General features: G+C 46.2%; 1 protein-coding gene across 22 annotated transcripts in view; it reads right to left on the bottom strand.

Moving 5' to 3' along the window:
- Nucleotides 1–27304, bottom strand: part of MYO18A (myosin XVIIIA) — a 778205-nt gene that overhangs the window by 131569 nt on the left and 619332 nt on the right. For all 22 annotated transcript variants that reach the window (XM_086955115.1, XM_086955123.1, XM_086955114.1 and 19 more), the window contains one exon: nt 4739–4855. In XM_086955115.1, coding sequence (XP_086811241.1) covers nt 4739–4855 — 117 coding nt within the window. The remainder of the gene's footprint in view (nt 1–4738; nt 4856–27304) is intronic.

Genomic DNA, 27304 nt, shown 5'->3' with positions numbered 1-27304 from the left:
ACGTATGCTGGAGATTGAGGTATGCCTATATTAAAGATTTTGCTCATATCCAAGAGTACTTTCTGCCAATATCGTTTCTATTTGGAGCAGCACCACAGTAGATTGGGTAGTGTGCCTGTGCCACCTCAGCTCTGCCAGCAATCAAATGATCTTGTGGGTTCCAAGTATTAATGCATGCCGGGGTGTAATATCAACCAATTGTGGTTTTCAGCATGGCCTCTTTGCCTGCAGTGCTGGATGTGGATGCGCATGTTCTGTGAAATATGCAATTCCATTCCGTTTTGGAGTTTATTCTAATTCGGTCTCCCACCTCTTTTGAATAAGTAACTTGTTTTAAAACCGGATGCTTTGCCGAGCACATCAAAATTGGTTAGCAGTGCTGGGATGGAGCTCTGTGGGTTTGATAATGTCATTAGTAAGTTGTTGGTGAAAAGGAGCAGTTTAAGTTCATGGCTGCTGAATTGTATACCTATAATCAAGGGATTGGATTAAATTTTCTCAGCTAAGGGTTCCTTATAGAGTGCGAAGAGGAGCAGTGACAAGGAGCAGCCCTTTCTCGTACCACCATACACCTTAAATGTCTGATATTGTGCTGTTCGCTCTCACCCTGGCTTTGCAGTGGGAGTAACCGCTTAGAACCCACGTTTTGAATTTTAGGCCTTAACCAAGCTTATCCAAATTTCTGCTCGGGAAGGGCCGGAGGACGCCATCAAATGCTTTTTTGGTGTCTATCGATAAGACAAGTGCTGTTATCTTAGAGTATGTAACATTGCTGAATATATGTAGGATTCATTTGATGTTGTCTGTGCATTTCTCCCCAGTGTAAAGACCACTTGATCGGGGTCCATCAGCCCCTGCATGAACATGTTGAGGAGTTGTGCCAGGATTCCTGTATGAACTCGGTGTCACAATTAGAAGGGATACGGGTCAATATGATGCACATATTGAGGGGTCTTTTTCTGGCTTGGGGATTACAGTTACTAACATTTCTTTCATTGCATCAGTGAACATGCTTGAAGTTGCAAATGAGTTGTAAAGGTGACTAAGTGTTGGGACTTGGAGTGAGCAAAAGGTACTATAAAATGCTGCTGTTTTTCTAATGCCTTCATTTAGAATGTTCCATTTAGAAAAGTAGGAACAGAAATGTGTAGAAACTAGGTACAATCTTGAAAATTCGCATAATAACACTAGAGATTCTATAGTTTATGAAAAAGAAAAACGAAGTTTCTAGTGTGAATTTAGATAATTATATACTTATATGAATATAGAGAAAAACTGTGGTAGTAGAGTATTTCTAATGTTAGCTTTTCCATGTAATAAAGTCTGGTGAAAGGTCTACATATTCACTATTTCAATTGATTTCATTGCATTATATTTTATATTGATTTTGAGTCTATTTAATTTGTGTAATGCCAATTTAAAGGCTTTTACAAAAATGCTTTTTCTCTAATGCTAACCTTTCCCCTGACCTAATGCAATTGTCCTTTTACAACTAGTGAAATGTTGCTTTGTTTGTTTCGGTACATGTATAACTTTCGACATTCCTAAATGTTTCTTCAATGTTCACAGTGAATTATTCCTATGGGAACAGGATTTCAGCTTTACTATAGAACTGATACTTTGTATTTCTTTTTCATCTATGTTAGGCTTATGTGTTTGTTTCTCATGACTAGCATGAAAAAAGCATCTTACTGATTCGAGTGTCCTAGGTAACATTATGTGAATCTGAGCATATGACAGACTTTCGATGGTGGTGTGATGTTACATCACTGGGACTTTGTTAGGGACTCTATAAAAGAAGAACCCCATAGGAGGGGCAACGTCACAGATTTTTGTTTCTTGACAATACTCACTGCCATTCTGGCTTTTCCTGCTCTGAGAACCGGATGCTATGCTGATCGATTTTTGATGGTTACGAAGAATTGTCCTCTTACTTTTGGACTACTTAGCTGATACTACAGTTGGAAGCTGCTGTACCATTTCAATGTAATTTTCTTTTACTTCTTTTGCTCTATGCTAATGGACTTTAAATCTGAACCCTTTCCCCTTTTTCGTAGGATGTGAGCTGTTAGACAAACAAACTATACTTCTACCTTTAATGGTAGTGGGACTCGGTAATTCTGTAAACTGATTTTTAGAATAACCATCTGATTAAGCCTTGCCTAAATGTTTGCCACTTTGATAAAAGCTGTGATATTCTTAACTGAAATTCTCAAAAGATTGCTACTTGCCATGGATTTTGAATCTTTAATACAATAACCAAATTAATCTAATGCCTGCCTGAGTCTATTTTTGAGTCTTGTTGGGTCTTCCATTTAAACGGTATTACTTTACTGATTACATAAATGTCTAGTACGGAGAATCAGCGTGCTCTGTCAGAACATCAAGTATGACTTCTTTTGTTCTGCATTGCTTTTGCAGAGCTTTTAGTCTGCATAATTATAGTCTGACTTAACTTCGGACTAGAATTCGGTTACTATTCTTTATTTTTACAACATGGTCTTCAGAATGGTGTACTTAAATTATATGTGAAATTCATGAGTTAGCTGTCAATTAATGGTCCTCATTGGACAGCTGATGTCGTATTTTGGCCATCCTAATTCCCACCCCTCCAGCAGCGAAAGATTCATCAGTGGATCATTGCGTCTGTGGTGAATGGAAAGGCTTCAAATTGTCTAATTGTAAAGGGCCCAATATAGTTATAGTAGTAAAGAGAATAAGCGGGGCTGGGGCTCTGTTATGTTTGGCTGAGATTACATACATACATACAGCCATACTAGCCGGATAGTCAAGTGCGCAGCAATGCTAGGAGGTCCAGATCCCGGTTTGTACCCACTCTGTAGACCACACCTGAGGGGCACATGAGGTGCAGTATCTATTATGGGGTAGGCCCAGGCAAGGCCCTCATTAGTGTAGGCAGGGAATTGTGGCAGTTGCTGGTTTGATGCACATTTACTCTGTTGAGGTTTTTTCCTATTAAGAATATATGATGGCTTCTGACTGTGGAGCAGGTCCGGCTAAACATCCTTCCCAGTGTCCACCACCCATGGGGATGGGCTTGCTCTGAGCCTCTGGGGAGCCATGGCCTCTCTGGTGTAAAAATCCCCTGCAAGCGGTGAGTGTCCGTGCAGGACGTTAACAATGCCCTGAAGGTTCTGGATCCCTCTGGTGGTTACTTTTAGGGGAAGACACTCGCATTGTGTCTGCAGGGAGCACAACCCAGGCACTCTGGGGACTCTCTATCTGGTCCAGGCCTGGGCCACTTGCTGAAGAATAATTTGTATATGGTGGTCTGCAGCCAAGGGGTTCATTAATGCCTTGGAGATGATCCTCATTTTAACACCAGCCTTGCTCATTGGTGTGCAGGGAACGACTCTCCTTTTGATGCCAATGGTTAGCTTTGTGGGGATCAGCTGCACAGCCGTCCTACTTGACTACTCTCCTTGGCCACGCCTGGCCCACCAGTTCACCCTCTCTGGATCCCAAGAGGATCGCAGGCAAGCGGGAACTGCACATTGAGGCCTTTGTGAACTGTTTCTGTGGCGAGCCTCTGTATTTTGCCTATCTGGTGGACAGATGAAGCAAGTGGCTGGGTTGTGACCAGAGCTGTAGACGGGAGTTCTCACTCTGCCACCATCTTGGCCTCACCTCTATTTTATTTGTGATAAAACACCGAGTTTGACAGACAGATGAGACATATGAACTGATTTTGAGATGCATAGTGTACCTGCAATGAATCACTGTGGAGGTCATTGTGCTTGTAAAGCCAAAGGCAACGCAAAATACACATTTTTTCATGTCAAATGTTTACACTGCATAAAGTGCAATGGAGCGTTGTCTACTAAATGCCCACATTCAGTAAGTCAATGGGTGGCTTTATTGCATGGTTTCGTAAGAAGTTCATTGTTGTGTTGTGTTTTTAAGAACAGGTCATACACTAACTTTACTCCACTTGATAACATTGGCTGCATTCATTTCTATAGGAAGAAGTCTCACAATTGTTTCTCAAATCTTTGGACGTGATTAGAAAACTACGGATTTCTTTGTAGGTGTAATTTTGGCAAAGAACACAAACTGATTTTTAGTGATGTAGGTGGTAAATTGTTACTAGTATCAATTTTCACTTGACCTTTCATGAGGCAGTTCTAAACCAGCTACCAGCAGAGAGCAAAAGAAGCTATGCAGTCCTGCCTAAAACGTTGCACTCCTGAAATGCAAACCCCAAGTTAAAATAGAAGACTATGCAGTATCAGTTTTGAATGAGGTACACCCTGCAACTCACAGGATCTAGAAGCAAAAGCCTGGCAGAGCAAAAGTGGTTGGCGGAGAAAATAGTCAGAGGCAGGGGGTGACAAACGTTGGAAGATAAAATTAAATGAAGAGGGATGGGTATTTAGTCCAGAGCAATTACAGTCCATTTATGGTGCAGAATTATAAAAGTGCATCAGTGAGTCAGCCAATAAAGGGAGAGCGAGTGAGTGTGTGTTTGGTTTACTTGTCACAAAATAGTTTTCCGCTTCATCAGTGCAGGTTTCAGATTCACCTGATACAGGGTGCTTTTATGCCTATTTTCTCGCATGCATACGTACACGAGTGTGTGCCATCCTGTTCAGCGCAACTTTATGCTTTTTTGCGGGTGCATTTTGATATGTGAGCATGCATGCACAAGTGTGCCTGTGTTCAAATTACTAGGGATGGTGACTCTGTGCTTCTCAGTTTGTCTGCACATAGCGCCTACCTGGCACACAGCAGCTTTGTGCTTCTTCATTAGTTCGTTCATATCCTCTTGATCTTCCTCCAGACGCCCCTGTAGCTCATTCTTCTCCCTCTGCAGGCGGCTGAGCTGCTCCTCCAGCTACGAGGGGAACAAAACCAGGAAGAATGACTCTCTGGGACACAGCAGGTACAGCAAAAAGTGAAACATTGTAACACATGAGGAAAAAACAGGGAAAGAAGAGTAAGGGAAAGCACCTGTAATGCTATGAGGGGGTGTGAGACACACACACTTGCTCCCCCCAGGACCTCAGCTAGGCATCGCTGGACTCCGGGAACTGGCAGTCCTTGTACAGGATACATAAAATGTATGAACCACAGACACTGCTGTAGTCATAGACGTCCCTGAAGGCCCTCGAGCAAACTGTGCTGCCCCAGAGGCAAAAGACAGAGCCGTAGGCACAAGAACAACCTGACGCTGTAATCACAGATGTCCCTGCAGGTCCTTGAACACACTGTGCAGCACCAGAGGCAAAAGACAGACCCTAAGGCTCAGGAACAACTTGACCACAAGTAACCAGAGCTGAGATACAGCCTCCACAGGCCCACCTTACCTCATCATGAAGGATTAAGGTGCCTGGGCCCTAGGAGAGTTGAAAAAACCTCTAGTTTTACGAGATGCAGGTGAAGGCACCACACGAGAGCAAGAGTACCAGAATAAAATATAGCTCTACAACGAACAGTATAAATCGAGATACAGCTATGTTTTGGTTGCCTGGAGTTCTGGCTGTTTCTAACACCTACCTGGTTAAATTGATGGCACCAGAAAATCTCAGATACAGTCTGTTGCAACCTCCGCTACATTCAAGGTATCCATATTGCACCACTGGAAAAAACCCTACACATCAGCCAGTGTCAAAGTGCAGAGAACAAGGATTTGCAAAGATTGACTCTGGATCAGAGTTCTTCCACGACATTGTGGATCCAATCCCGATTGACCAGCAAGGCTAGATCATATCCCATTCATTCCTTTAGGAGCAGAACTTTGGAACCGTTTGGCTAATGGGAATTATAGTTTTCAATGAGATTCGCCCTTTTGAATGTTATATCGTTAACTTTAGAACCACCACATCACAATAATGGTCCCAACTAATATATTTGTCTTCTCCTAGGAGTTCAACTTTGACTGCTCAACTACAGCCATATTTCAACTTTACAAATGTAGCACTTTGTGCCCCCTAACCTATCACAAATCACAACATACAAATCCTTTTTGAAGAAAGATCTTTGGGTTACATTTATATGACATCTCAAAACTATCCAACGTGCTGTAGGCAACATTTCACTATAACATTTCCAAAACCAATACATAAACAACATGTATGTACTCAACCCTGGGAAAATTATTAATAGTAACAAAACGAGAAGATCTAAAGAACACTGTTTAATAAAAGAGCTGAGTTTACCAGCTAAAATATGAAGTTAGAGAAAGCAAGTTCAACAATGAATGTCCGTGTGCATCAAGGTGGCAAAATGACCAATGTCTCCTGTGCCCTGGGGTTACAGCCCTCTGATCTCCGCAGACCACCAACTGTTGACCGAAAGTGGTTTCACTTCCAGCTACAGCAGTCCTATGCCCTGCATGGCTTGCACTGGCTGAAAGAGGTCACCAGGAGCTTCAGGTCTACCGAAGCTGCATATCCACTGGAGAGGCCTAGCCTGCTTGCCCATCACACCGACACATGCACCTCCTAAAGAGAGCATCCTTTCAAGATGGCAATTGTCTATGAGAGAGGATAGCGGCTAGGGTAGACCAAAAACCATTTGTGTGGGACACTGGGCATCTGACTTTTGGGCCTCAAACTCCAAAGGGAGATATCCTTTTGTTAGCTTTTAACATCTCTTCCCATTTCTTCTCAACGTTGATGTGTGGGCTGTGCAAGCAGCATAAAAAAGATTGAGGAAAGGAAGCCCTGTCAAAAGTTAGCACTGTAAGATGACATTGCTTTTTGGTAGATATTGAACCTGGTGGGTAGTGTGAGATGGGAAGAGCTAAACGGAGGAATCTAGTACTAGTTGACATAGTGTTTTTCTGGTACTAGTGAGTAGTGTGTGTGAGACATTGATATTCGTGGGGAGGGTGAGAAGACAGTTCTAGCGGGCACTGTGAGGGGCTGGTACTGGTGGGGAGTGAGAGAGGCTGGTATCAATGGGCTGTATGAGACAAGGTTGGATTGGGCAGGCGGGATATTGGGCATTGGGCGATGGGCCAGTGCCTCAGGGTAACCTGGGGGCCGGTTTTTTGGGCCTCTGTAATCCAGCCCACAGAGACTTACTGTCTTCCCCGGTCCCGTCGCACCACTGTAATAAGTTGCCAGTATCATGGGCTCTCTCCTTGCCATGGTGTCAAACTGAGGCTGGGGGCCAAGTGAAGTTCTGACCCTTAGGGCATTCTCACCTCAGCTCCCTGCCTCCAGTGACCGCCCGGCTCAGAGGCAGTCTCATTCCCGCGCTTGGCCATCGCTTTCAGGTCATAGTGGGCGTGGGAAGGGTAGGAGTATGCAGGAGTCTCGTAGCGGGGGCATTCTCACCTAAGCCCCCTGGAGGAGTTGCAGCAACAGCCTTGTGCTCTTCTAGCCCCCCCGTCCCCTACCAGCTCATACCCTAAGGATGTAGTGAGCTGGGGAGTGGGTGAGTAAGAGAAGTGGCCTCGCTAGGGGCCAAGTATTGTGACCTCGGTCCCAGTGTCTTTTAGGCTTTGGTGGCCGGGTGGGAAAGTGTTTCTATAGGCCTCGCTGTGAGGTCAACTCTTCCAGAGAAAAAAGAAGCGTAGGTTGTAGTGTTATGGTCTCAGAGCTGCTGACGTTGGAACTGGGGAAGTACATTCGAGTTCTGGCGTCATTTCAGCATCCCTTGATTCAGGGTAAATCACTTAATCAACTTTACCTAAATAAAAGTGAAATTGATCTTGTGCAATGTAGCTGGTGCTCATGGTAATTGATGCAATGCGTTTGGAAAGATTTCACACTATATAAAACAAAAACAAAAAATTACTGATGTATTGGAAATGTGGACCACTCTTTCTGGGAGTGCCCGGGCCTAATTGTGATCCCAATCTGACCCTGGCATTAGAAGTCGGTATCAGTGGGCTGTATGAGAAGCCGGCGCAGGTGCACAGTGAGAGAAAGTGAGACCTGCAGTCAGTGTGAGAAGCTGACAAGACGGCACCCGTGAGCAGTGTGAGAAACTAGCACTGGTGGACAGTGCGGAAAGATGTTATTGATGGACACTATTTATGACGCTGACCAGGGTGGGCATGGAGAGGCGCTGCCGGGCAATGTGACGTGCTAGTTCTGCTGTAGAGGCCTTCAGGTCCAAGTACTCTAGGGGTGAGTCAGTTTTCGGTAAGAGCTCCCTACATAACAGGTCCCACACTGTGACTTGTATGAAAGGAGGAGCAGCGCTTTAAGTGCAAACCTCGTCCAGTAAGGACCGGGCGGAAGCAGGCCCCATCACCCGCGACGCGAGCAGCTGCACCTGGCCGGACCGCGAACACATATCAGCCTGGCAATTTTATCGGACCAAGACCCCCCACCCAATCCCTCTCGGGGGCAGGGGATGGGGTGGGCGAGGGTTCAAGTGTGATACACTCCTGCTTCACTAACCCCACCCCCCACCCCCATCCAGCCCCCTCTCCACACTGCTGCTTGTGTTACTGCAAGAACACTGCTTCCCCCCCCCGCCCCTCCCCCTCCACCCCCCCCTCCCGTGGCTTTAGGCATGTGCAAGCTGTGCACCTGCACAGGGCCACCAAACCCCAGGGGCCACCACGCCAATATATATCCTTAATATATTAATCCTCTGAGGATGGATACATATTTGCGTGGTGGCCACTGGCAGGGATTTGGTGGCCTCTGGCTCTATTCTACTTGCACTATAATAGTCATCTGCACCGCTGCTTTGCGGGTCCGGGTCTGTGGGCTCCTAGCTTGCTGCTCGTTTTTTGGGCGCCATTTTGGGTGAGGACGCGCCGTTCTAGAGGCGCCGGACCGAGCGCTCTAGTCTTGCGGCCCTCCTCCGCCCGCCCTTCTTAAGGCTGGTCATCTCTGGGCTCGCCAGAACTCCTTGCCAGACATTCAGTGTGCTTGGGACCCTCACGCTGCAACGCTTTGCTGTATAGCGCTATCGCGCTTTTTTTAAAACTTACCGCTTTTGCTATTTTGGTTCTTTTAATTTGAGTTCCCCCCTGATTTTAATAGGGTTTCCTGGCCCCTACTTGCACTATAATAGTCATCTGCACCGCTGCTTTGCGGGTCCGGGTCTGTGGGCTCCTAGCTTGCTGCTCGTTTTTTGGGCGCCATTTTGGGTGAGGACGCGCCGTTCTAGAGGCGCCGGACCGAGCGCTCTAGTCTTGCGGCCCTCCTCCGCCCGCCCTTCTTAAGGCTGGTCATCTCTGGGCTCGCCAGAACTCCTTGCCGGACATTCAGTGTGCTTGGGACCCTCACGCTGCAACGCTTTGCTGTATAGCGCTATCGCGCTTTTTTTAAAACTTACCGCTTTTGCTATTTTGGTTATTTTAGTTTGAGTTCACCCCTGATTTTAATAGGGTTTCCTGGCCCCTACTTGCACTAGAATAGTCATCTGCACCGCTGCTTTGCGGGTCCGGGTCTGTGGGCTCTTAGGTTGCTGCTCGTTTTTTTGGGCGCCATTTTGGGTGAGGACGCGCTGTTCTAGAGGCGCCGGACCGAGCACTCTAGTCTTGCGGCCCTCCTCCGCCCGCCCTTCTTAAGGCTGGTCATCTCTGGGCTCGCCAGAACTCCTTGCCGGACATTCAGTGTGCTTGGGACCCTCACGCTGCAACGCTTTGCTGTATAGCGCTATTGCGCTTTTTTAAAAACCTACCGCTTTTGCTATTTTGGTTCTTTTAATTTGAGTTCACCCCTGATTTTAATAGGGTTTCCTGGCCCCTACTTGCACTATAATAGTCATCTGCACCGCTGCTTTGCGGGTGCGGGTCCGGGTCTGTGGGCTCCTAGCTTGCTGCTCGTTTTTTGGGCACCATTTTGGGTGAGGACGCGCCGTTCTAGAGGCGCCGGACCGAGCGCTCTAGTCTTGCGGCCCTCCTCCGCCCGCCCTTCTTAAACCCTCCCTTCTAGCGCGCAGCGGTGACGCGCAGCGGTCCGCGCCTTCACTGCGCCTGAGTCATGCCAGAGTCCTGCCCGTCTGCGCCCGTCAGCGCTGAGGAAGCGCTAGGGCAGGGCTCCCCACTCTTGCTGGTGACAACTCGTGCTTCTTTTTCTTGTAGGTATGTATTCTAAAGCAGATCTGCTTTACCTCCGCCCGACTCTCTCTCCCTGCTCTGATGCCTCCTTACATCCTCTGTGTGGCCCTTTTAGTTGCCCCGGGTGTGCCTTCTCTCTTCCTTTACCTACCCCGATCTCTACTCACTGCTCCGTTTCCCGAAGGGCATTATACAATACTAGCTCTTCCTTGGCACCAGATTCTACCTTATTTAAGGTCTACCATCTCAATGTTAGATCTCTGGTGAAGCATCATTTTGACATTCGTGATTTACTAGATGAGTCTCCTGATATCTTTTTTATGTCGGAAACTTGGCTCCATGATGACGCCTCGGTAGCTATTAACTTAGCACTCCCTCCGGAGTATACGATTTACACCCTTAACCGTGACTCTAGAGGTGGTGGCATTGCAGCAGCTATTAAAACCAGCTATTCATGCACCTGGAAGGCCATGGATATTGCGGGATGCGAAAGTGCCTACTTCTCGGTCTCTGTTAATCCGCATTTCGCCTTTTCTGGCCTACTTATTTATCGGCCCCCGGGTCCCGATGCTGCCTTTAGGGTCGCTCTTCCCGACGTAGTCAGTTCTCTGGCCCTCAAAACTGCCAATTTTAGCATAGTTGGGGATCTTAATCTCCATTTTGATTCCCCTTGTTCCTCGGCGGCCAGTAGTACTCGTGCCGACTTGGAGGCCCTCCAACTTTTTCAATTAGTTGAACATAACACACATGTTGGTGGTCACATTTTGGACCCTTTCTTTACTACCCTTGCATCGGTCAAAGCCCTGCCCCCAAGGCCTATGGCCTGGACAGACCACCACCTTATTGAATGTCATCTCTCGCTTAATGGTCCTCCCACAGTTGCCCCTACTTCTACCATTCTTAGACGCCCCTGGAAAAAACTGAAACTGAGCGATTTTCATCAGCTTTTGGGCTCTGCTTCTTTGGGCCCTTTTACTGAAGTTGAATCAGGGTACGATCTTTACTGTAACTGGCTGACTAAAGCGCTGGACAAGCTAATCCCTGCTACTCAGACTAAACAGCGGCGCACTCATTCGAGTCCCTGGTATGATGACTCTCTTCGGCTCTTAAAAAAATCTTGCAAACAAGCCGAAAGAGCCTGGCGTAAGTCATACGAACCTGTAAGGAAAACTCTGTACCTCGCCACCATCAAGAAGTACCACAGAGCTATCTGTAGGGCCCGGGCCTCCTATTTTTCTCGTGAGTTCAGTGCCAGTACCAACCCCGCTAAACTCATCTTTAAGGCACTCAAAGAGCTCACTACCTGCAGAACATCTGCCGCTGAGATTTGCTCTTCCTCCCATTGTGAGGACCTAGCGGCCTTCTTTATTAGCAAGGTGGCCTCCGCGCTCCACCCCGCCCGGACCCCCTCTTCCGGGGCCCCCTACCTACGCTCCCTGCCCAGGGCCACCATGAACCTAGAGCCGCCCCTGCCTCCTCCCTGCCAGCCTCCCAGGGATACGCCCGATGCCTGCTGCCCGGCCCTGCGCACGGCCACCTCCCCAGATCACGCGCCTGATCCGCAGACACGAGCAGGGTGTGTTAATATAGAGTGAGTAATGCCGGCTTCAGAAAGCTAATGAATCTATTAGCAAATAATTCCAAAGCAAAATGACTTCCTTGGCTCGGGCGCAGGGAACATCCATCTTATTACACTGCCGCCGAAAAGGTTGGGAAATTCTAATGGGCTAAATTTATTAAGTCCCATTTAAATGAAAATGTAATTCTGTTAAGGGATTTTTTTTCTCGGCATAATTAAGGCGTTCGGGCTAGTCGCCTGAAAACTGCTGATGAGTGTGTTTGTCACTTTTATGAAGCATCGCCGGTGCGATATTGCCATTATCGCATGTCTTGTGTTTTATTGCCATGTCACCCGGGAGGCTTGGGGATTACAGGGGGGGTTCTGAAAGAGAGCGCGGGCGGGGGAGCAGGAAGCGGAGAGGTCTCGTACGCTGACATCACGTACACGACCACCATAAGCAGTGTCGATACAGGAAGCAGGGGCGAGGGGGGGTGGGACAGTGAATGCTCTTATGTAGCATGTGCTCAGGTGAGCGTGGGCCTGTGCGTAAGACGGGCGACGTGTTCTTATAATATATGAGATGATAGTAGAAGTGTCTACTCACACCCAGCATCGAGTGACAGATCTTACATAGAACACGTGTTCACGCGAGGGGAGCACGTGACAAGGTGAGTGACCTTGAATAAGATACAAGATGGCGCATGTGCTCTGCATGTGTCCAGCACATGTGCTTGGATGAGGCCTGTGCAAGAGACTGGATGAGTGACCTTAAAAAACACGAGAAGGCGTAGGACAGACTGTTCACACCCAGCAGCACCTAGTGAAACACCTTATATAGCACAAGAGCTCATGCGGGAGTGATACTGTGTAGCAGAGGAGCGGCGCTGAATGAGTGCACATGCTCACGGAGTGTGCATGACACGGGGAGAGACCTTGTATATCTTGCGAGGTGGAGCCTCCAGTGTGTGATCTCCTGCATCAATGCTCTGAGGCGACGGCCTGGTCATGGAGATGGCACACGAGTTGATGTGAAGGGCACCGTGTAACACAGAAGGCAGGGCAAGTGACTGCTCTGAGATGAGTTAAGGACCTAATGGAGCGCATACTACAGGGAGAATAACGGGAGCGTGGCCTAGCATGCACCCACAGCTGGGGGACCTCCCCTCTGCAGAACACGGGCCGGGCTGAGCGACACTCTGTGAGGAGCATGCTACTAATGAAGGGCTTGAGATAGCCTTCATTACGCATGCGATAATGGCTTGTGAGCTAGTGCACAAGTGGCAGGGTAACTTTCTGTACCATTTTCTACATCATGACAGGTCTAATACAGTACATGCATATGTTCTGGCCTTTTCTATAGATCGCCTGATGGAAGGGAAGCCCTAGAAATGTCAAAAGTGCGTGTATGTGGTCATCACTGACCCTGGGTGCATTTGCTTGCACAGATTAGTTAAGACTCCCTTCGTCTATTAAACTCCCTAAAGGTAGCTATGATCGAGCAGTCATAGCTTAGCGATAGGTGGGGATGTAAAGATTAGTTTTAAATACCAAGGGTTATGTACAGCTGTTCAAAGAAACAAGTATTTAATGTACAGTTAGAACAGTTAATGTGAGAAATGAAAGTGAAAACTAGAGGTGCACAGCTAGGAGGGTCAAATAAGATACGAACTTGCATGCTTTTTGCAGACCAGTCAAACATAAATCAAAAAGCCAGCTGCTGCCTGTGCTTTAAATGGCCCGGCTATGCCTTGGGGTCTTTCGAAGATCACGGTTTCTGTTTACCAACACACAGGGCCACAACACCCAGAATAAAGAAGGCCAGATCTGGCGGTAAGACCTTCACCCACAATGCCTCCAAGACGTGGAACACCCTGCCCCTTCATCTGAGAGCCAACCCCAACCTCTCCTCATTCCGGAAACAGCTCAAAACATTCCTCTTCAACTCCCCACAGTAATGCTCCGCCAGTCCCCCCAGTTCCATCTCTCCCCTCTGTTGGTTCTTAGCGCTTGGACGCCCCCGGGCAGCAATAGCGCTCTATAAATCCACATACAAATATAAATACAGGGAGGCAATGAGACTAAACTGAAATGGTAATACAATACATTCAGCCACGTCAGACAACTCTAGCAAAATAGTCCTTTGAAAACTGACAGTGATTTCCAACACAGCTCAGCGGGTCCACCACAGCTTTAGAGTTTTGGACCTAAAATACAATGCAATTCAAATCAATCAAATCAAATTAGTATCTTATCCTAGACGTCTGTACCATCCAGTTAAAATTCTTCTCTCTCCACGGGTCATCTGGAACTTTCCTTGTATCACAGTTTTCTGGAAGGGGATATAGACCGGGCAAAAACGCCTGGATCTTAAACCTTCATGTTTAGATTTGTTTCTGGTGCTTCTGCATTTCCGGGCTCACTATGGCCTTCTAATTACTGCAATGGCTTAAAAGACCACTATCACAGAACTGGTCAATCAGGATTTTTTTCAGAGCCCTGGGTGCTCGGGTCACATGCGTCTCACAGTTAGGCATTAGGCCAGTGGGGGCAGGTGTGAATGTCAATATTTCCTGATCTCAAGATCTACGGGTTGATGTAGGAAACAAACGTTCTCTTTCTAGTCCTACCACTTTTAAATACAGCCTTCAGGCTCCAGGTGCAGGGGCACTTTGTATTCCTCAAAAGAGCTACAGAAGTTCATGGCTTGGATCCCAGCCGGTCCAAGATGCTGGACTTCGACAGCACGCTGGGCAGAGTCAGAGGAGGCCAAAAGTGTTTCTAGACACTCTTGGTTTATCAAGGGCCTCAGAAAGGCTGTGATACGTTCCGAGGAGGGCCCAATGGTCCCTTTCTGGAGTAAGAGAATTTAGTCACAAAAGAGGGAGACGTTATCAGGATGATCGCCTGCACCTCCTCACTGATGTTCTGATCAGCTGCATCGTTATCTCACCACTACTCCACCTCTACGGTCTTTGAACTGTGTCACAATCGTTGGGTCAGAGAAGGCAGGTCAGTATTATGGTGGTGGCTCTGGCCCTCCTCAGCTGAGTGGCCCCAGCCTGAAGAAACGTTTTTCAAGAAGAAGGGAGCAAAATTAAGCTACAACCCAGACACACCTTCTCTTGTAGCTTGGTGCCAGCCACTGTGGATCAAGCAGCACATGGCACCAATGCCCATGAAGCATTGTTCAAGCCTTTCAAGGTTCTTCAGGGTGTTGCTCTTCCAAAGATTTACTGCAGGGCCTTAGTGTTTACACAATTCAGGAGAGCAGGGTTCAGGGGAGATGCGTCTTGACATTTAGATGGCTAGTTTCAGAGACAGAGCAATTTAACGTTTTTGTGACGTCTCTCCTTGGCAAACTGGGTGAACTATTTTGAGTTGGTAAGTGTGCCTTACGGTGCAACTCCAGACATTCCCAACATCTAATAGTTTTGTCATACAGGAAGCTGGCAGTGACTCAAAAGGGAAGGGGGTCATGTCCACGACTGACTTTCCAGCAGGAAACTTTCAAACTGCACTAAGGAATGGAATATAATACATTAGTTATCATATTCTAACTACAGACTCTGGTAAATGCGAGTGAAAGGCTATTTCCTTGAATCTCATACGTTGCCACTAACCATGCAGTCTTGCCACAGCCAAGTCAGTAAGTGACAGCAAGCATTACTCAATTATTGTACAGGTCTGGTGCTTTGCTAGTTTGTGAAGTGTTTGCAGATTTTTGATGATATCACGTGGGTAAGTATATGCATGATTTTGATTTTTCTGACAACTTACTTGGATGGGATCACATAGGTATATCACGTTGGGCGAGGTTATGCGAGGCGTCATACTAAAGTTATTCCAGGAGCTCCAATCCGAATTTTTGATGCCCTATAGTCAATTTTATAAATATCTGCTTCGCCACGCCCTCTTCCCATACATCCACACTCTTACAACCTTCAATCCACTTGAGTGAAAACTTTTAATGGGCGATCTTGGCAGTCACAAAGTCTCCAAATTATATCAGACCCTTTTTACAAACAGCTCTACCACGTTACCTACTCTCCGAACGGTGTGGCAAGGAGACTTAGGAGACATAGACAATGACGACTCAGCGGAGGCTTTAGAGTCCCTCGAGGGGCGGCAATATCTTCCCGCTTACAAATAATTAAATTTAAGTATCTTTATAGAGTTTACTTTACAAGGCATCGACTATGGCGTATGGGCCTTAACGGCTCCCCTATGTGCCTCGCTGTAAGACCAAGGAAGGTACATTCCTACATACAGTCTGGGACTGCAGTGCTTTGGCCTGCTTCTGGCGGGTTGTTGTGTCCTGTTTGGCTGAGGTACTTGCATGGGATATTCAGCTGGTCCCGAATTGCTCCTTTTACAAAGTACAGAAGGAATAGGATGTCATTTGCTATTCCTCGGCCTCACCCTGGCCAAAAAAGACATTGCTCTACAATGGAAGTCTGCAGACCCACTGCTTCTGGGTGTTTGGAAGCGCGTATGGACTTTTGTATGGGTTCAGAGGTCACAGTATTCCAGGCAAAGGGGTGCCCTTAAAAACATCCAAAAATCCGTCAGAGGTGGGTCGATTAGCGTGCCTGACTCTTCAGCCTATACGCACTGCTAAACTGCAACTAGATGTCAAGACAATATGGCCATGAAGTGTAAGTAGATTTTCAGATCTTATAAGTTATACATGTATCGAACACTGGGTACTGTATTGGGCCGGCACTGGAGGCGAGTTGTGTGCATGTTAATGTTTCTTCAATGTGTTTTTTTCATTTGTCTTATTTTCCTAAAGGAGTTTTTGTTGGGGACTAAGCCATATCGTCTATTATGTGGAATGATGTATCCTATGGGCCCGGCTGGGTCAGGTTCTGGCAAAAACTCAATACATTTTGTTGTGAAAAAAAGGAGATATTTGTGTATGTGCTTGTGAAGCATGTGAGTAGAAACTTAGGCATGGCTGGAGCGTTACCTCCTTTTATAACATCTGACTGAGTTAGTGGTAATTTTCTGTCAAATGTGCAGAGCACACATTTGTACTCTCAAGAAGACCTTGTTGCTTTGTATGCTTTTTTCCTGTTACGGTATTTGTCTGCTTTCCAATAAACAACCACTCTCCTTTAGTGTGTGTCGGTTAGTGTAAGGCTGAAGGCAAGTGGATAGTGTTATCCCAAACAAGAGTGGTTTTTAGCCAACAAAAAAATCCTTTTAAAATACATTTTCCATGCCAGTGTGTCGGGACAAACTGGCTTTTGAAGTGGATCACAGCTGTAAAGCTTGAAGTTATGCAAGGAATTGTTAATTTTGCCGTCCATGAGCGATGCAACATATTCAATATCCAAAGCCTTAGAGGACACGGCCATCTCCAAACCCAAGGGAGAAGAGGCCTTATCCAGTCCAAGAGGAGCGGGCCATATCAAAGGAGGAGCAGGCCATATCTAGGTCTGAGAGGACCTATGGTGGAGTTGCCTGGACTTGGCTGTGCATGAAGAAGAATGGATAAAGCCTCTGCACTCTGTAAGCTGTGGACATCCCTGCTGGAAGGGAAACAGGGCCTGCAAAGCGCACAGCTAACCGAGGTTGACCCCCGCAGCACGCCAGCGCAGCCCACACACAATCCCTTTTAACGCAGAATTGATTTTAGATTGAGATACGGGGGGGGTTTGTCAGTCTGCTGTTAACTGTTGATGCAACTGAATGAACAGCTCATTAATCAATAGCTTTGCAGCCTCTCAATAAAAAAAAGAGAAATCATTGATTGTGTTTGCACAGGAAGCAGCTCCCGTGGCCTCTGAAATGGTGAGAGCAAGAGACGGAGAGAAAGCTGAAGGAAAGGGAGTGATAATACCGAGGAAAGGGGAGAAGAGACAAACAAACCGAAGATGGCATGAAATAGGGAGAGGAGAGAGGGGGATGGAAGAGACAGACAGAAGTGAGGTGAAAAAGAATATGTCGTAGGGGAAAAGACTTGAGAGGCCAGAGTGACAATAAGAGCAGGGTAACGTGACAGAGGGAGAGACAAGCAAGCAGAAAGATGGAGTGAAACACACATAAGGCGAGAGGAAGAGAGAGAGGGAGAGAAATGGCAGACAGATGCTGCACATTTTAGATCTACTGCAAGCTGTTTCTGGGTGTTGCTGACAGAATTTCATATCCTCGCCCCCAGTAAGCTTTCTGAAGACATTGGCAGTAGTCTCCTAAATCCCGCAAGAAGTATAACCAGTTGTTCCCAGCAGACTCATCTTAGGTAAGATCAGAACAGACATTGCCAGGAGTCTAACAAATTTCTACCAAATTATTTGCAGATGTTGACTGTGGTGTCCAAGTCAGTTCAGCAATCGTACATTCTTTGACACATTGCTCTGGTGCCTGTAGACAATCCCAGAAGTCTCTCAAATCCCAGTGACCAGTTTCAGTATGGACCTAGAATCTTCTTACACTTCGGGCGAGCCTCCTTCAGACCTCTCATCGTTTGATTATATTGTCAGTCAGTGAGCTCCTAATATTGTCAGCCGTCTTATTCCCAGACAACAGCTCCATATGTACCCAGCAACCCATCATATCTCCATTGAGATGAGAGAGCGCAATTTGAATAAAAAATATGTATGAACCATATTCACAAGCATATCGCATAAACGTAGAATCTATAACGTGAAGTTAACACTTGTAGCGTAAAATTAGCCGATGTAACCAATGTAATAGGAAATGTATCTGTATCTATTCTATAAAGTATATTAGAATTAGAAAGGCCCGTATACATAGTGGGCTTATATAGAAATGTATAGAAATGCTTACGAACAGTAGAACGTGTAAAACTGAATATACGTGTGTAATCATGAAACGGAGAAAGAAGGCGAAACGTAAAGCGAAGAAATGTGCAGAGCATATATAGCACTATGTAAGCACGAGAATAAATGTTGTATTTTATGTAAAATGCAATTGCGTATAATCATTGCTTTGCTAAATTCGATTATATATAAATGTGTGTTAAGGGTTATACTGTGTAGAAGAGTTTGTAGGAATGTTAGAAGGGTTTGGTCATATGTGATTTTAACCTAACTGACCAAGAGTTCGCAGGAGTGTAGTCCGCTGTATGTAATTTAGTGGGCTCACAGGAGTCGTGAATAGCCTTGATCTGAATGTGCGAGACAAGAGTCAAAGGTCTTGCTAGATTTAAGGTGACAATGCTGGACGAAGTTTATGGCCTAAACGTGATAAGAGACGCTTGGAATTTGAGTCTTGTTTAGAAATGACCGTTCACAGGACCAAAGAAGGTTAAGAACATAGTCGTAAAGAGTAGAGTTCTGCTGAGGTGATAGACTTTTGCTCCGAAAGTGTCAATTGGAATGTCAATGAAGTCACCAGCAAAAAGACGAAGATGGCGTCTAAGGAGAAGGGTCAACTTAACGGACGACGTGAAGAGATGAAGCTATGGAAAGAGCAAAGAATGACATCATGGGGAAAGTACGTGGTGGGCGTCGAAGGGGCGTTCCACCCATACTGTGATTGTGTATTTTAGGGACAGTACCCCGGGGAGAAGATAGCGCAGATGACTTGAGCAGATGGCCTGAGAAGTCAGAGAGAAAGAGCAGAGCGCGAGAGAGCAGTAGGCCGAGGACCCTTAGAGAGCGGATGGGTAGGCAGAGAGGATACTGCTTTTCAACATAAAGTTACCATTAGGGGTTAAGAGAGTTTGAACTTCTTTGGAAGTCAAACTGCTGACACCTTTTTTAGGTAAGGAACTTGCGAAGTAGGGATGTCACCTAGTACAGAGTAGGGACAGAATTAACTTGTTTATTCTTTTTGTAGATGACGCAACGGAACCACATTGTGTCGATGCTTTTTAATCTGCTGATTCTTGAATTGACTTTAATTGTATTCTTTTATAGACTAAGGTTCTTTAGGGAATTTATGTTCCTTCTAGTTCCTGTATACTTGTTGAATCTTATCCTGAGAGGATTGTATATGCACTTAATTCTGATTTTATATTAAACTTTTAAAACTTCATCAGTCGTAAGTGGTCCTTCAGAGTTGCGTCAGTTTATGGGGTTAATTTAACCTATGCGGGGTTTGTCTTTTACTCAATGACAGAAAATAACCGATCCAAATTGATGAATGAGATTAGAATCTAAGTGATCAAAAAGGGTATCAAAATCTCATTCCCCGCAGTTGGTAGCAGAGAAAGATGGTTTTCTTCTCGAGGAAGACAACCTAGGTCAGGTCTAGATTACCCCAAGGTCCCTAGTCATCGACGACCAGAAGAAGAATCCCTGCCGAAGAAGGTGCTGACGGTGCGTCGAGAGAAAAGCAGCAGAGTCGGTCGAGAGTGAGTATAAGGGTCATGCGTTGTAAGATTGCGGTATTTTATGTTGTACTTGTGTTGTAATGTCAAGCGGAGTTGAATGCCTGTAGTGTGATTGAGGGAAGGTTGTGAGCGCGCGCAACCGGATAAAATCTTAAGTTCAAGGAGAGCTTAAGTGGTTCGGGTGTATCGAACACCCAGAGTAATTGTTCACCATTGTAAAGGGGGTCATGAGGTACCATTGATCGCCCGTAGGACCGATGATAGGGGGAGCGTAAGAGTGAGTGTATGAGTAACGGACGCTGGTCGTACGTTTACTGTGTGTAAGTAACCTATCAGTTAAGGCGAGTGTCTAACGTGAGAGGAAAGGCGTCTCGTCAGTTGAGGTGACAATTACAGTTAGACTGTGGCCGTACAGTCAGAGAAAAGTGATCGCTTGGACGGAAGTAGTCATTTTTCAGCGTATGAATGAAAACGCATGCAAGATCGTGAGACGAGTTGAGAAAGGAGGGGAACTGCTGCAGAGGGGACGAGTGACGTCAGCGTAGAGCCGCGCTGAGATTGGTCGGTCAGTGTAGAACCGCGCTGGGATAGGCCGATTAGCGAGAGCCGCGTAGGTATTGGTCGGTTTGTCATCAGGACGTAAACAAGGAAGAGAAGAGGAAAATTGTAGATTATCGAAAATGAAGTGTTTTAAACGTTTAAGGGCGATCTTTAAGAGAGATAGAAGAAACTTGTATGCCGGAGAAGAAGCTCCACCAGAAGGCACACCAGCTTATCATATGGCAGTGAATGTAGGCTTACACTCGATATTATGGATCTCCGAGTGGAATAAGCTAACGGAAGGGAATAAGGAACTGACGTTTCCGAGATACGGGACGTTTAAGTTGGAAGTATTGAACCAACTGAAAGCGGTAATGCTTGCGACAAGACCTCTACCGAGGCCAACACAGTTCGAAGCCCTTAGTGCGTGGTTTAGAACAGCACATGAAAAGAGCGTGAGTAGACGCCAGGAAAGAGTGAGGCGATCGGTAAAAGCAGTGCAGGATGCTAAATGGGACGATGAAGCTAAAAAGTGGAGGGTGCAAAAGATAGAAGCAGACAAACTGTTCACAATGTTAGAAGCTACGGGAGAAAAGAAACCTCTAGAAGAAGATGAGGATAGCGAGCCAGATGAGGATCTGATAGAGAGACTATTAACAGATAGACCACCTCCGTACAACAGAGAAGCCGAAAGTCCCGCACTACAGCAAGGGGACGGAGCTAGATGGGGGGAATATAAATCGCTCCCAGTAACAGAGTGGGATGCCAAGAAAGGCGAGGAAATACCTCAATCTAGTCCCGAACAGAGAGTAGTGGGAAGATTCGTGGTCCAGAAGGTGCCAGAAACACAGCATGCAAGGTCGTATCAAATGCCCGACGCTTTACAAGTACCTGTTACCATAGGCCCTATAGTGTCAATCTACAACCCAGAGGGGGTCCAGCAGGAGGAACAGGCACGATGGGACAGAGAAAGGGCAGAGATAGAGGGAAGGAATAATACGATCAATTCCCAGAGGCAGTTGCTAGGACCAATGAGTCGGAGTACCCCACTAGATTCCGCAACGGGTCCCTGGATAGAACAAGGGGGTCAAAGAGGACAGATGGATCTGAGGGGACCGAAACCGAAATCCTTTAGGGAATTAAGTGAGTATTTGAAAGAATGGGATGCTGCCGAAGAGACTCAGAATAAAAAGTTAGAAACAGAAGCAGAATGGAGAGATCAGGATAACAGGATCCTCTCTCACTGCGGAGCTGGCGAAAGCAGCCCAGAGTGGGAGAGAGGGAGTCAAGGAAGCAAGGGAGATACTTGCCATACTGCCAGTGGCAGTAGACAAATGTGCGACGACAGGAGTGCAGGGTGTGGGGGAGTGCCTCGCGTCATCCTTAGTGAGGGAGAACGAAAGACGCAGGAGTACCGAGATAGTTTCAGGTGCACCCACCATGCCCCGAGAGAAAATGTGCGACATTGGAATCACGGGAACATGGAGAGTCGTGAGGGGTCTCGCCATGCATCCGGTGATCATGGACGAAGTCAGGAGAATATAGAGAGTCGCGAAACGTCTCGCCATGCATCCGGTGATCACGAACGAGATCGCGGGAACATGGAGGACCGTGGAGGACCCTTCATTTTATTGAGCGACACCAGACAGCAAGGGATTTGCAGTGATACAGAACAACACGGAGGATCCTATATTGTATCTAGAGAAACCGAGCCGAAAAGACGGAATGTAGTGATGGGGAATGGATTAACGTTCCACCATACCCCAAGGGAAGATGGAAAAGCTTGGGATCTAGAGAGGTGGGAACAAAGAGATGGAAGAAGAACTCCTCATAACTCACCTGTGCTTAGACGTAGGGCGCATAGTGGAGGTGAGAGGGGTGTGAGTGAACAACCTAGGACTGACGTACTGAGAGCTGAAATAAAAGCAAGACAGCTTGATGTAATGAGTTTAAAATCAGACTTGGATGAGATAATTGACGGCACAGTGGCAATAGAAAGGTTAGAGCTGTACGAACCGGATGAAATACTGTTTTTATCTAAGGATGTTACTCGGAAAGCAAGGGCAGCTCATGAAAAATTATCTGAATTGGCAGACAGGTATATGATAGACATGTCACGGACTAAAGCTTTACAGGCCAACCATAGGCTAAATTGCACGGATCAGGATCTAGATGAGCGTAGGACGATTGGGCTAAGAGTACACATAAGGGAACTAATCATGTGTATCAGAATATGGAGGGATCTGGATAGATGGGAGGAAAGATGGTCCAAGAGGGGGTCCGTCAGAAGGAGTACACTTGCGAAGTCCCAAGATGGAGAGCTAATGCGAATGGAAGCTTTCCCTTTGCGAGAAATCGCGAACGGAAACTACGTCCATGTGCCCTGGAGTAGGGGGGATTTAGCGGCATTTACTAATTCTTTCCCCAAGTTAAGAGAGAACCCCGTGGAGTGGTACAAGCAGGTAGAGAGGTTCGTGAAGATCTCTAAGGTACTGTGGATCGATTTGAACACCCTGTTTGATATCGTAGTACCCGGAGATTTGTGGACGGCATGCAAGCTTAGTGTCGAATGGCCCGCTTGTGAGCCTCCGAGAGATGCCAGGACGAATGGTCCATCAGATAGAGTCATGGAAAAATACGAGAGAGTAATTGCATGGCTAAAGGAGAAAGTGCCAGTGCAGGACATAGACTGGGTTAAGATAGATCGAACAACTCAGGAACCTAAAGAGACCGTTCACGAGTTCTATGAGAGATTGCTGAAAGCATTCAAACAGTATAGTGGGTTGGATGTCATGGACCCCAAAGACATAGGACAGTTTGTGTCGAAGTTCGTCCTAGGATTGAGGCCAGACATAAGCCTAATGATACAACAGCATTTAATTTGTTGGCAGAACAAACCGTTAGATGAGATTCTGAGGTATGCGAGGTACTGTAGCGATGAAATAGATTCGAAGGCAAAGAAACTTAAGGAAAAGCTGATGTTGGTGCAGATGCAGTCAGCTGGAAAGGGTGGACAGCGGCAACAGGGAACAGGAACACCAGTAAAGAAACAGAATAATCAAAACAGAGATGAGGAAGAAAGAACGAGACCGAGAATAGATATCGCGACACTGAAAAAGACAACGAGGTGCCATCAGTGTAACGAGGTGGGACATTGGAGACGCGAGTGTCCTTATAATGTCGAGGCAGGGGAATTAGAACAGGAGGAGGATGAGGTTCAGAACAATGTGGTAAAGGGAGCAGCAGTCCCGAAGGGAAAGTTTGTCAAAGGGGGGACTCAGACTCCTCGAGCCCCGTTCCCTCAACCGCCTCGCATTACAAATGGAGGAAAAACCTATAGACAAATGCCATTGTTCGTAGGAGGAGAAGAATGCTACTACGTTGATCCTCTTACAGGGCAACGAGTGAATAGGGAGGAAGACTGTACTCTAGGAGCGGCCCTGGAAGTAGATCAGAGGGGACCCTACGTAGAGGCCGAAGTAGCTGGATGTCCTACGACCTTTTTGGTGGATACGGGGGCCACTCGATCCACGTTGAGATCAGCGGTAGTCCCGGGTCTGCCAATGTCGGGAGAGACGATTCAGGTGGTAGGAGTCGCAAACAGGAGGATGACGAATCCTCTAACAGAACCAGTGTCAGTGAAGATAGGGAATTACAGTGATGAACATCAGTTTGTGATCTGTGATTCTAGCCCTGTGTGTCTGTTAGGAAGAGATCTGTTGTGCAAACTGAATTGCACAATACATTGCACACCTGAAGGAGTAGAAGTGCAGACCAACGAGGAGGATGCCGATTTTAAGGTTGTAAACTCGCAGGAATGCGTGGAACTATATCCTACCTTGACAGTGGAGGAGCTTCCACAGGATTTGAGGGAGAAAGTGTCAGCTGAGGTGTGGGATTTTACTGGAGAAGAAATAGGATTGATCAAAGGGGTAGAACCAGTAAAGATCATGGTAAGACCCAATGCCGAGTATCCAAGAACACCACAATATAAGTTGACACCGGAGACAATTGCAGGAATAAAGCCTGTGATCGAATCCATGATTAAACAGGGAATACTGAAAGAGATCGTGGGAAGTCCATGTAACTCTCCGATTATGGGTTTGCAGAAGCCTAGTGGAAAATACAGAATAGTGCAGGACCTTCGAAAGATAAATAATATCGTTGTTTCATGTTGTCCAGTGGTACCGAATCCATCAGTGATATTGTTTCAGATACCGTTCCAAGCTGAATGGTTCACCGTGATAGACTTATGCCAGGCTTTCTTTTCGATTCCTTTAGATGAGGAGAGCCAGTATTTGTTCGCTTTTAAGCTGGAAAATCGCGTTTTAACATGGTGTCGTATCCCTCAGGGGTATACAGAAAGCCCATCGATTTTTAACCAGCTGCTGAAGAAAAATCTTGAAAGTCTAGTACTGCCCAAGAACTCGGTTCTAGTCCAGTACATAGACGACCTCCTAGTTGCGTCAGAAACTGAGGAAGCTTGCAAGGTAGACACCATCACCTTGTTAAATCACTTGGCCGAGAACGGACACAAGGTGTCTCCAAGTAAATTGCAGTATTGTCTCACCGAAGTGCAATACTTGGGCCATAGGATTGAAAAGGGAAAACGGAAGGTGTCTCCAGACAGAATAGAGGCGATTATGAAAATGAACGCGCCTAAAACACAAAGAGAAGTCAGGATGTTTCTAGGCATGGTCGGTTATTGTCGACAGTGGATAGCCAACTTTTCACTGAAGGCAAAACCTTTACTACAACTGACGCACAAAGGAGTGAGTGATCCGGTACCATGGGACAAAGATTGTTTGATGGCGTTTTTGCAGCTGAGGGAGGACTTATGTCGTGCCCCGGCTTTAGGAATGCCTGATTACACAAAACCATTCTTGCTTTACTGCTGCGAAAGAGAGGGTTGCGCTTTAGCAGTTTTGGCCCAGATACACAGAAATGCGCGTAGGCCAGTTGCTTATTTTTCGGCTACATTAGACCCAGTGGTCCCTATAACAAGAGTTATTGTGAGCAATGATCATACACTAAATAGGTTGTATGTCTTCTGTCCATCCGGACAGGTTTTTATTTTGAGTCAGAAAGATAATTTTGATTATTAAAAAATGTCAAGCGGGCACAGCCGTGACCTTCAACATTTACAGGACAACAACAAAAAGGACAGAAATGGAAAAAGCAAAAATTTGTCATGCTTTTAAAATACAGCTGGATTCACCTATAGATTTAGAACAGCCGGCGAACCTATGTTTCCGTAGTTAGCCTGGCGTTGTGCGCAGAGTGATCTGTCAAAAAAAGACTATCGGTTAAAGGGAAGGAGGCGGGTGGTGACTGTGAGCAGTGGCCCGTGGTGGATGAGCTATTTACCTGCAGCTTCGCGGTTCGTTATATAACGAACCGCGAAGCTGCAGGTAAATAGCTCATCCACCACGGGCCACTGCTCACAGTCACCACCCGCCTCCTTCCCTTTAACCGATAGTCTTTTTTTGACAGATCACTCTGCGCACAACGCCAGGCTAACTACGGAAACATAGGTTCGCCGGCTGTTCTAAATCTATAGGTGAATCCAGCTGTATTTTAAAAGCATGTTATTTGTATAGCCACAATTAAAACTTGTCGATCCCCGCTCACTCGCCGTCCTCACTCAATGCTCGCCGTTGATGTTGCACTTAAATCACCAACAAACAACCTCACTGCGGCACTCGGACCACCAGCTCACAGCCATAACAAAGCTGATTTAATCAAGTTCTCGCCCATTCACGCACAGACAAATGCCCTTTTTATGCATGCCACCTTTCACCCAATGGAGTTGATCAAAAGAACCAATGAGGATTTAAACTATATGCCTGTTATTTATGCTATTTCTTTTTACCTTTTTTCCCCTTTCTTTTCTTCCCATTTGTAAATAATGTTGATGATGTAAATGTGATGGAAAGGCCAATTGATATGGTTCTAATATTCAAGACAACAATAATGCCATCCAATGTCCTGATGATGATGCCCTCATTCTAATAGGCATCGAAACGTCGACACATAAACCCCATATGCAAATAGTGTATGTAATATGGATAATTGCAATGGTGCGGTCTAAAATTCGATGTCTGTCCCATTGAAAAGCTAATGTACAGACAAATTTTTGCTTTTTCCATTTCTGTCCTTTTTGTTGTTGTCCTGTAAATGTTGAAGGTCACGGCTGTGCCCGCTTGACATTTTTTAATAATCAAAATTATCTTTCTGACTCAAAATAAAAACCTGTCCGGATGGACAGAAGACATACAACCTATTTAGTGTATGATCATTGCTCACAATAACTCTTGTTATAGGGACCACTGTTCTTTATAATACTTAATGCCCAAGGTCCCTATGTGATACCTTATGGGTTCCCTTGTTTGTTTGACACATTAGACCCAGTAGCCGCAGCGTTGCCCGGATGTCTCAAATCCGTAGCTGCAACGGGTGTCAGCATTGAACGATGTGAAAGTGTGGTAATGGGACATCAGTTAGTGGTGTACGTACCGCATTCTGTGGAATTGTTAATGACCAGGACTAAGACTCAGCATCTGACGAATAGCAGGCTCACACGCTACGAGCAAGTCATATTGGCTGCCGAGAATGTGACCCTAAAAAGATGCTCCGTCTTGAATCCTGCAACTTTGATGCCACTTCCAAATGAGATTGATGATGAAATTTGTACAGATCATGACTGCCTAGATGTGACTGAACTGTGCACCAAACCGAGACCAGATATCGTAGATGAACCATTGACTGACCCCGATGAAATATTCTTTGTTGATGGTTCATGCGTAAGAGACGATATCGGTCAGCTGAGAGCAGCTTATGCAGTTTGTACAATTACCAGAGTTGTGGAAGCCGCTTGCCTGGAAGGAGTACATTCCGCTCAGGTAGC

This window comes from Lissotriton vulgaris, chromosome 2_1, assembly GCF_964263255.1.
Source record: "Lissotriton vulgaris chromosome 2_1, aLisVul1.2, whole genome shotgun sequence".
Lineage (NCBI taxonomy): Eukaryota > Metazoa > Chordata > Amphibia > Caudata > Salamandridae > Lissotriton > Lissotriton vulgaris.
The sequence above is the reverse complement of the archived record's forward strand: the minus strand, read 5'-3'. Positions and strand labels throughout refer to the sequence as shown.